The 11,223-nt window shown below is 49.3% G+C and overlaps 1 protein-coding gene across 3 annotated transcripts in view; it reads right to left on the reverse strand.

The window, feature by feature from the left end:
- Positions 1–10,850, reverse strand: part of UGGT1 (UDP-glucose glycoprotein glucosyltransferase 1) — a 45,789-nt gene extending 34,939 nt beyond the window's left edge. For 2 of the 3 annotated variants that reach the window (XM_052685654.1, XM_052685652.1), the window contains exons 1-6: positions 10,754–10,850; positions 9,962–10,096; positions 9,421–9,559; positions 7,291–7,373; positions 6,646–6,776; positions 5,721–5,833 (exon numbers count right to left, since the gene is read on the reverse strand). In XM_052685654.1, coding sequence (XP_052541614.1) covers positions 5,721–5,833; positions 6,646–6,776; positions 7,291–7,373; positions 9,421–9,545 — 452 coding nt within the window. In that variant the 5' untranslated portion in view covers positions 9,546–9,559; positions 9,962–10,096; positions 10,754–10,850. The remainder of the gene's footprint in view (positions 1–5,720; positions 5,834–6,645; positions 6,777–7,290; positions 7,374–9,420; positions 9,560–9,961; positions 10,097–10,753) is intronic. The other variant, XM_052685653.1, reaches the window with a different exon arrangement.
- Positions 10,851–11,223: the final 373 nt, after the last annotated feature.

Raw genomic sequence — 11,223 nt, forward strand, 5'->3', positions numbered from 1 at the left:
TCAAGGTTTTTTTAAGGCTTTTTTAGGACTTTTTTTGAGGCTAACATCAGCACTGCGCTTGAGCTGGGAGCTGACAGCTTGTGGGTGGGCTCCTGAGTCACCAGGGGTGGACTGGCACATTAGCGGCACGGTTTAAACACCCACTCACACCTTCACACCTGATAATAAGCCTTAAATAGCTCCTGGGAGCTCCACGAGTCACATCAGGTGAGAAACCACTGTTTCTGTTCATTGGGATAGGGGAGGTCCCTCCTTGCTCAGGAGATCAGATTTCCTTGACGGTCTCTGAGACCACCAGCTGAAACATGGTCTCCACTAGACAGTGGGCTCATTCCAAGAAGACTGTTGCAACCTAGACTGAAACCTTAGTAAGCAATGTTGCTGTTCAGGCCTCTGGCTGCAGGGAGTGCCTGAGCTTACTTCTGCCTGGGGAGAGTGGCAGGGACTTAACCTGTGCGAGGTGTGAGCAGGTGGACGAGCTTCTCAGCCTGGTGGTGGAGCTCTTAGGACCGTCAGGGAGTGCGAGCAGGAGATCGACTGGTGGAGTGACTCACTGGCTTATCAGAGGGAAGGGCCATGGGAAAAAAAACCCAGACAGTTGGTGGACCCCCTACCCTGTCACAGTCAGACAGGCCTCACTGATGAGGAAGGTTGGAAGAGAGTCCTGACTTGGTGTCACAAGAGACACCCCCACCTGCCCAGCCCACCTCCACAACTCCCTCTAAGCAACAGGTTCCAGATGCTGGGAGTTGAAGAGGAAGTGAGTGGAGAGGTGATGCAGGATCAGCCTAGGAGAGAGCCCAGGGCGAGGCGGTCACCCTGTGCCTTGAGAGTGCCTCTGATAGTAAAGAAAACAGGGTGGTTGTGGTGGGTGACTCCCTTCTCAGAGGAACGGAGGGCCCCATATGCAGACCTGACCCGAGCCGCCCGGAAGTGTGCTGCCTTCCTGGGGCTCGGGTCAGGGGCATAACCAGGCAACTCCCAAAGCTGGTTGGGTCAACTGACTATTTTCTGCTACTCGGTGGGCAGTGATAAAATCACTCAGATGAGCCTACGCACGATGAAAAAAGATTTCAGGGGTTTAGGGCATTTAGTCCACGGAGTGGGAGCTCAAGTGATCTTCATGAGGGATGATCCACATGATGGATGGGCATGTCATCCATGACAGTCAGTACAGCTTCATCAGAGGAAGGTGGCTTTCTATGATGGAGTGACAGCATCGGTGGATAAGGGAAAGGTGACCAATGTCATTTACCTGGACTTGAGCAAGGCCTTTGACATGGTCCCCCGCCACATCCTCATCTCCAAATTGGAGGGATGTGGATTTGATGGGTGGACCACTTGATGGATAAGAAACTGGTTGAAAGGCTGCAGGCAGACAGTGGTCATCAATGGCTCTATGTCCAGGTGGAGGCCAGTAACGAGCAGCATCTCCCAGGGCTCTGTCTCGGGACCGGTGCTCTTCAACATCTTTATCAATGACAGCGATGTAGGAATTGAGTGCACCCTCAGCAAGTTCGCTGAAGACACCAAGCTGAGCGGTGCGGTCAACACGGTAGAAGGAAGGGATGCCATTCAGAGGGACCTCTAGAGGCTAGAAAGGTGGGCAGGGTGAACCTGATGAGGTTGAGGAATCCCAAGCATCTGTACAGGCTGGATGGAGCGGTCCTTGAAAGCAGCCCTGTGGAGAAGGACCTGGGGGTCCTGATGGATGAAAAGCTGAACATGAGCCAACAGTGTGCTCTTGCAGCTCGGAAGGCAAATGGTATCCTGGGGTCCATCAAAAGAGGGGTGGCCAGCAGGGACAGGGAGGTGATTGTCCTCCTCTACTCTGCTCTTGTGAGGCCCCATATGGAATACTGCATCCAAGTGTGGAGCCTGCAGTACAAAAAAGACAGGGAGCTGTTGGAGAGGGTCCAGAGGAGGGCCACTGGGATGATCAGGGGACTGGAGCACCTCCCCTGTGAGGATAGGCTGAGGGAGCTGGACTTGTTCAGCCTGGAGAAAAAAAGGCTGCAGGGTGACCTCATTGCATCCTTTCAGTACCTAAAGGGAGCCTACAGAGGGGCGGGGAATCAACTCTTTGAAAGGGTTGATACTTGTAGGATGAGGGGAAATGGTTTCAAGTTGAGGGAGGGGAGATTTAGGTCGGACATCAGGGGGAAGTTCTTTACCCAGAGAGTGGTGAGGTACTGGAACAGGCTGCCCAGAGAGGTTGTGGATGCCCCGTCCTTGGAGGTGTTCAAGGCCAGGTTGGGTGGGGCCCTGGGCAGCCTGGTTTAGCATTTAACGTGGAGGTTGGTGGCCCTGCATGTGGCAGGGGGTTGGAGATTCATGATCCTTGAGGTCCCTTCCAACCCTGGCCATTCTGTGATTCTGCTCTATACCTTCAGGGCCAATGAGGGACTCCAAGTTTGATAGAAAAGCACAAGTGATGAATAATTGGCTCGGAGGCTGGTGTCAAACCAGAAACTTTGGCTTCTTTGATCATGGGGCAGTTTACTCGGCCCCTGGCCTGCTGTCTGCCTCTGGAACCCACCTGTCTTGAAGGGGGTGGCGAATACTAGCACAGGAACTAGAGGGGCTTATTGAAAGAGCTTTAAACTAGCTATGAAGGGAGAAGGGGACAAAACAGGCCTCTCAAGAGATGAGCCTAGGGGAAAGATGCTTGAACAGCGGGTGAGGCAGATGGCTCGTCTGAAATGTGTCTATACCAATGCACGCAGCATGAGTAACAAGCAGGAAGAGTTGGAAATGATTGTGAGTCAGGCCAATTATGATCTTGTTGCTATTTCCGAAACATGGTGGGACCACTGCCACAACTGGAGTGCTGAGATAGATAGCTACGAGCTCTTCAGAAGGGATAGATGAGGAAAGAAGGGTGGTGGTGTGGCCCTTTATATTAAAGACTGTTTCGATGTAGAAGAGCTTGGGGTTGGGAATAATAGAGTGGAGTGTCTATGGGTAAGGATTAGGGGGAAGGCCTGTAGAGGTGGCAACTTGGTGGGGGTCTGTTATAGACGGCCTAATCAGGACAGGGAGTTGGATGAGGCATTCTATGAGCAGCTCGCAGAAGTCACACAATCGCCAGCACTTGTTCTGATGGGAGACTTGAACTTCCCTGATATATGTTGGAAATACAATATAGCGCAGAGGAAGCAGTCCAGGAGGTTTCTAGACTGTGTGGAAGATTGCCTCCTTACACAACTGGTAGGAGAGCCTACCAGGGGCTGTGCCCTGCTGGACCTGGTCTTCGCTGACAGAGAAGGACTGGTGGGAGAAGTGAAGGTTGGGGACTCCCTTGGGCAGAGTGACCACAGCATTGTAGAATTCTCTATTCTTGGGGATGTCAAAAGAGTGGCCAGCAGAACTACCTTCTTGAACTTCCACAGGGCGGACTTTGACCTGTTCTGGGAGATTGTAGCGCAGGTTCCTTGGGAGTCGCTTCTCAAGGGTAAAGGGGCCCAGGAAGCCTGGATGCTCCTCAAGACCGAAATCTTAAAGGCACAAGAACAGGCTGTGCTGAGTGCTGTAAGGCGAGCCGCAGGGGAAGACGACCGGTGTGGATGAGCAGGGAATTACTGTTGAGACTCAAGGAGAAAAAGAGAGTCTACATCCTCTGGAAGAAGGGACAGGCTGCTTGGGGAGATTACAAAGAAGTAGCTAAGGTATGCAGGGAGGAAGTTAGGAAGGCAAAAGCCCAACTTGAGTCTGGGACACTGCACAGAATATGCCCCCAGCAATTCCGGTGGAGACAGTCAGAGAACTCCTCCTCCATCTGGACTGTCACAAGTCCATGGGACCAAATGGGCTGCACCCTCGGGTGCTGAGGGAGCTAGCAGGGGTGATTGCTGAGCCCCTCTCGGCCATCTATCAATGCTCCTGGTTAACTGGTGAGGTCCCAGAGGATTGGAGGCTTGCTGATGTGACTCCCATCTTCAAGAAGGGCAGTAAGGAGGATCTGGGGAACTATAGGCCTGTTAGCCTTACCTCGGTACCAGGGAAGGTTATGGAGCAAATCATCTTGGATGAGATTGCACAACATGTACGCAGTGTCCAGGGGATCAGGCCCAGCCAGCACGGGTTTGTGAAAGGCAGGTCGTGCTTGACCAACCTCATCTCCTTCTATGACTGGGTGATTAGTCTGGTAGATAAGGGAAGGGTTGTTGATGTAGTCTTCCTAGACTTCACCAAAGCCTTTGACACGGTCTCTCACAGGCTTCTTCTAGGGAAACTGGCTGCCTGTGGTCTGAACAGATATACACTTCTTTGGGTAAGGAACTGGCTACAGGGCCGTGCCCAGCGGGTCGTGGTGAATGGAGTGAAGTCCAGCTGGCAACCCGTTTCAAGTGGTGTCCCCCAGGGGTCGGTACTGGGGCCCATCCTGTTTAATATCTTTATTGATGACCTAGATGAGGGCATTGAGTGCACCCTCAGTAAGTTTGCAGATGACACCAAGCTGGGAGGTGGTGTGGATCTGCCTGAGGGTAGGGCGGCCCTTCAGAGGGATTCAGACAGGCTGGGCCGAGGTGAATGGGATGAGGTTCAACAAGGCCAAGTGCCGGGTCCTGCACTTTGGCCACAACAACCCCATGCAGTGTTACAGGTTTGGGGATGAGTGGCTGGATGAGTGTGAAGAAGAGAAGGACCTGGGGGTGTTGACTGGTGCTCAGCTGAACATGAGCCCACAGTGTGCCCAGGTGGCCAAGAGGGCCAGCGGCATCCTGCCCTGCATTAGAAATGGTGTGGCCAGCAGGAGCAGAGAGGTGAGCATCCCCTGGTACTCAGCACTGGTGAGGTCGCACCTCGAGTGCTGTGTTCAGTTTTGGGCTCCTCACTACAGGAAAGATGTTGAGGTCCTGGAGCGTGTGCAGAGAAGGGCAACGAAATGGTGAGGGGTCTGGAGCAAAAGTCTTATGAGGAGTGGCTGAGGGAGCTGGGATTGTTCAGTCTGGAGAAGAGGAGGCTCAGGGGAGACCTCATTGCACTCTACAACCTCCTGAAGGGAGGCTGTGTTGAAGAGGGATTTGGCCTCTTCTCCTAGGCAACGAGCAGGACGCAGAGTGATGGCCGCAAGTTGTACCAGAGGAGGTTTAGGTTGGACATGAGGAAGAACTTTTTCTCTCAGAGGGTGGTCAGGCACTGCAATGGCTGCCCAGGGAGGTGGTGGAGTCACCGTCCCTGGCAGAGTTCGAGAGGCGCCTGGATGACGTGCTGTGTGATGTGGTTTAGTGCTGGTGGTGGCAATGGTGATGAGGAGACGGTTGGACTGGATGATCTTGTAGGTCGCTTCCAACCTTGTGATTCCATGATTCTATGATTGAGGGACGAGCCTCCTCTTCCCTTCCTTTACAGCTCCTTTCTATCATGTTGATCCTTAGTCATTACACCTCTGGTGAAATCCGTTTCCCCATCATACTGATCTGTCCCATTGCTATAATACCTTTTCTTAGAAGTTATGTGTCCTTTAAAATTTCAGTTACTTTTATTTTGTGATTCATAAGTTTTGTATAGAAATAACAGGCTACTAGACCAAAGGATCAGTAAAAGCTAATTCCAATCAGAATTAGTACAAAATAATAGACTACCACTTCTATGCAAGAGATGAATACATCAAAACTGAAGAACCAGAAACTACTGACTCATGACAGTCTCCCTGCAGCAGTACAGCTAGAATGTCTTTTAAGATCTAATGTAGCAACTGGAAAAGAAGCAAATACCTTTCTGAAGCAGTCTTTAGAAGTGTTCCAAGAGAGTTGTATTCGCATGTCTTCTCCCCATGCACAGCAAAAAAAAGGGCACAACCCTTCAGTGGAGGCTCATCTGCTGCTATCTGTATTGAAATATTTGCAGTAATAGGTTGAATGTTTACCCTGCGAACAAGGGAAACTGAAACAGCACAGCTCTATAGTAATTGGTCTCCTTTCCTATTTATTATATAAATTAAACATGAGGTAAAAGTCACAAGACTGATAAACAGGTCTTAAATTTTTATAGTTATTTTATCAGCTTATTACTCTCAGCTGATAGCAGTTCCAAGAACAGGAATTGGGACCCACAATTGCAAAGGGTTGGTATTCTCTGTATTATATGCTAGTTGTTATTATATGCTATTATATGTAGTGATACACTACACGTATTCAACAGAAATGATAAAATGATTCAAGACAAAAAAGGAAGATGCCACCTTCTGCCTGCTTCAAAAAAGCACATCATAATGAATGGCTTGCAACAAACTGCATGTCCACCACGGTTAACAAGGAAGACAGAACACAACAAACTGCCCGTTACAGGTTCTAATCACTACAAATACACACTTGTGGATGTACAACTGAATAATGGGAGCATCACTAGCACCATACGCATCAACAGAGCCGTAACGATGTTCTTCAGAAGTCTCTGCACATTTATGAGTGCAGTGGGTGTGCAAACATTTCAAAATCCCACTTCTTTAGGCTGCTGCAGACAGATGGGCTCCAGTCTGGCACACAATGAAATCAGCACACACCTGTGCACCTGAGCTCAGCTGTATGAAGCACCAGTCAGTTTAACAGTCTGTTATCTGTGATACAGATGGCTCCTTCCCAGAAGCCTTGCCTTAATGCTTCAGAAAACAGTGGAGGATTTCTCCTGTGCTGTACTGACCTGCTGAAAAGCTTGAACTGTTGCAGAGTAAGAACGCAAGGACAAGGAAAACTTCAACAGATTCTGCTGTAAAGGTGACAAGCTCTGGGAGGCTACCTTCAGAATTTCGTGGTAAGCAGAATAATCACTGCCTGCAAAGCCAGAGTACAAGCAGTTATCCTCCTATATCACATCCCCACTAATTGAGATTTATATCAACAGAATCCCACTGGTATTTGAAAATATGCAAACCACCTTTCCTCCTTAATTTTCATTACAAGTGCCACAAATGTATGGGAGTTAACTTCATTAACTTCGTCCATGAGAGAACATGAACACTCATATACATTCCTAAGCATGCAAACAGGAGCAGGGAAACAGTTAAGAGCTTTAATTTAACTTCAGTTTAGAAATAAAAATACCAATAATATTTTATGCTTAATGTCACAACAAAACTTGGAAGTAAAACAGCTGTCTGCCACTGCTTTGGTCAAATGGACATCAAACATCTCGATCAAACATCACTTCCACAGCAAAAACAATACCAAAGTCAGCCCTCCCTGATTTTTACAATATTGTACAATGGAAGAGGAAAAAAAAAAAAGGTTTATTTTTCAACCACAGCCATTTGCAGTGGTGATTAAAAAAATCATTATGAGAACTTACCATCATGTTCAGGTGTCCTAATATGCTGACTGGCTTCAACAAAACTCCAGAACTTTTCTTGACTTTCTTCTGACAGAAATTCACTGCAGAAGAGAGGACACAGATAAGTCCATGAGTTCTGTCACCATATTGACACCTTGCAAAGCTCCACAGAAGGTCAGCTCCCACCATCCCTTCACCCTCTGCAGAAAGCTGTATATTACTACCAAAAAAAAAAAAAAGCAGACCTGGAAAGCTAACAACAAACAAAGCAGTGAATAGCAATGAATACACAAAAAGAAGCTGATCAGCATTTTGTTCATCTCTCAAAGACTGAAGTGCACGTTCTGGGACCCCTTCTCCCTCCTCCATTTCTTTTAAGCAGACATTTTTGTTTACTTTATTGCAACAAACTACAGCTGGTTAGAGCTACTGGCTTAAGTGGTGTGGGTTTTTTTTTTAAGTGAGCAAAAAGAGAAGTCACAGACAGCTTCAAACCATGACATTGTAATCCCCCCTGTATTGAGTACATGGTTATAGGGGCACAGAGATCAAAAACAGCTCCCTTGTACCATTTCATATGCCAAAGGATGACATAACACGAGATGTGAAGCCCACCAGGCACTGCAGCAGCATATGTGCCTGCCCCAAGCCCTTCTGACCTACTGCAATAGGCACTGTTGAGATGTTTAGGTACTGAATGGCAGTGCTGGGTATGCCAAGCAGCAGGAACGACTTGGCTCTGCAGTGCTGCATCACTGCGGAGTTCACCTAAGATGAACAGAGCTACCCAAAGTCTTGGAATGTAACGGTCAGGTTACAAACCAAGCCTTGGCACATAATTATTACTGGATTCCTATTTGCTGGTCTCCTAGGTGAGCTTTCCTACTAAGCTCCCTCTAAAATCCCTCTAAGTTTTCCCCCCCCCCAGAAATGGTTGACATTGTCAGGATCTTCAAATCCCAGCACCAGCACCTGAGCTTTGCACTTTACTGCTTGAGGCCTTTCCAGTCTTGAAACTGAAGGTCTACAGAGAAGGTTACAGAAGAGCAGTTAGTTTCACCCAAGGCACACCTGTCCTACTGCTCAATGTCAAGCCCAGCAAAATGCCCAATGCCTGAATATCTGCACATGAACCAACCGTGCCAACACAGGCAGAATTCCACATATGGCAACACCTCTACACAATACCAAATTCATCACACACACAATTACACAAGCACCACGAAGTCCTGCTTTGCCTTGACATCATCAGATGCTTACACCATGCAATGAAATGACTGGGACCCGTGAAATGCCAAGCAGACAGGCAGGGGGAGGCCAGCATTTAGCACACAGGCCTGTGTACCATTCCCTTGTAACTGATTACACAACATATCTGTTCAAAACATTGTCTTATAAATAAAATACAGTATAATCTGTGACTTCAGCTTGCCCATATTCACTGACAGCGTGATATAATTATTTCCCTAACTTAAACAACACCTTTAAAAAAGGATACAAATCTTTAATTGGAATAGATCTCTGCAGGTACACCTGCACAACTCACAAGAACAAAGTTAAACTCGAGCTAAACCCAAGCAAGGAACAGATACACATCAAAACCAGCAGTCATCACCAGAGTTAAGAATGCAGGCAGAGGGCAGCTCCTGCCCAAGCCTGTATTTCAAATGCACCTGACAGGAGGGAAATAGAAGCAACTGCCCCAAAAGCTGCAGCTCCCCAGGGATACAGCTGTGTGAATGCACTTGGATGGGAGCAAATGGGGTTTTTTCTGACTGATGCTCAAGGCTTAATGTATTAAGAGAGCGCTGCCTCTACAGAGACACAGGACGCAGGAGCAGGGCTGTGTCACCAGAAACAGAAGACCAACACCTCCAGGTCAAACTGGACACTAAGACACCATGCAGGACTGCTTACAACAAAGCTGATACATCACAGAATCTTTAAGAGTTGGAAGGGACCTCTCAAGGCCATCTAGTGCCCTGCAATGAACAGAGACATCCACAACAAGAACAGGTTGCCCGGGGCCTTACCCAGCCTCACCTTGAAAATAGTAACCGTGTACTCTTACATATTGCTTTATACTCTGTGTGTTCTCAGTATACTCAGTACGTTCTGATTTGCGATTGAAAATCACAGTGCACTGACCTTGTCTCAAGGAGCAGAGGAGTTGAAGACCACTTTGTAGTTAGAGATGTTGTCACAGCCTTAGAACCTCCTTTTACAAATGAGCAGCTGAACCAGACCCCCAGAACTGCAGTAAGAATTCCCATTTTATAGCGGAAGTCTAAAAAAGACGAAGAAAACAAGTCAGCTTTGTGCTGCCTCTTTTTCTAAGAACAGAATCTCACACATCCAAATATAATACGACATTTTAAAATTGGGTGGCCTGTAATAATTCAGTTAATCATAGTCCCACCTGCATTTACAAAATTAAAAACACTACGGGGCCAGGAAAAGAGAAAAATTATTTTAAAATCCTACTCCTGAACTACAATCCAACCTAAATCAATTCCTGCCTCTTTGATGTTCATGCTTTTAAATAAAAGTGCTTCTCTTCTGGGACACCCACACCACATGTAACTCGCTTTACGGTGTACTACAAACAGGGAGACTTTGAAAAAGCTACTTTCTGGGGAAGTAAAATCGCATCCTGCATTCACACAGACACCCCCATGGCCACACAAACCGATGTCAAAGGAGTCGGGCGAGGTCAGGGTCCTCAGTCAGCCCCTTATGCTCTGCTGCATACAGCACACCTCTGCTCCAGGGAGTGAGGAAATGCCCATTGCCTGCAGGCACTACACGCCACTGGGATCAGAAGCTGGAACAGGAACAAAGTGACACAACTTACTGTGAGAAATGAGACAACCAACTGCCAGCACCAGCACCCCCACCTCAAAGTGACACAGTGCATAGGCATATACACACACACACACATCATTTCTTTGCCACTCACACTAATTCCGTGGCTGTGTTCTATGACCACTCATCACAAGGCAACTATGGGGGATTTCCTTGCCCACAGCTTCCACAAACCTATGGAAGATGGCAGTTCTCATGGCAGCTTTCTACTACAGCCAGTCAAAATACAGGCCTCTCTCCTGACTGCAGTGCATTTACTGCACAACCCCATACACCCTTACTTTGTAATCCCTATTTTTCTGGATAACGCCGTTCACAGTTCTTCTCAGAACAGGGTGCTTCTGAGAATCACAGAAACCGAATACAGAAAGGACCCTAAGGGCCATCGAGCCCAACTCCCGACTCCACAAAGGACCAACCTAATCCCAACTCCGCGTTTGAGGCGCTGTCCAAGCGCTCCCAGCCCAGCCCTAGCGGCATACAGGCACACGTCACCCCACCCCAAACACCGATACCCCCGGCAATCCCCACCCATCCCCAGGCCTGCCTGCCTGCCTGCCTGCCTGCCAAGGGATCGCGGCGCCGTCCGCCGCGCGGGTCGCCTCGGTAACCTCACCTGCCGCCGGCCGCCACGCGCCCTTCCGGCTCGCGCCGCTCCTGCCGCTTCCGGGCACCGCGCTTCCGCTTCCTAGCGAGAGGCACCTCTCCGCCATAGAGTTGTGAAGGGCGGAGCAGAGCGTCACCGCGCCGCCATCTTGGGGCGGGGCGCTCCGCTCCACCCTCCTGCCGCGAGCAGCCCAGCTGGGAGAGAAACTCGGTCTCTCTGGGAGGGGCTTTAGGCAGGGCGCGGGGCGGACTGATGTGCCAGCGGTGTTACCGCGCCGAGTGGAAACAGCTCCCGTTGTGCCGCTCTCACAATCGCCACTGAAGCCGCGGCCCCTGGGGACAGACATCGCTCGGCCCCGCCCCGCCGCGTTGCCCGGGAAACCCCGCGGGCTCCAGCCAATAGCGCGCCGCGGCCGGGTGCCGCCTCCCCGACGTCTCGCGAGATCTCCGCCGCAAAAGCGCGTTCTCGGACTACACCAG

The sequence above is a fragment of the Tympanuchus pallidicinctus genome, unplaced genomic scaffold, assembly GCF_026119805.1.
Source record: "Tympanuchus pallidicinctus isolate F22 unplaced genomic scaffold, pur_lepc_1.0 scaffold22, whole genome shotgun sequence".
In the NCBI taxonomy this organism is placed as follows: Eukaryota; Metazoa; Chordata; class Aves; order Galliformes; family Phasianidae; genus Tympanuchus; species Tympanuchus pallidicinctus.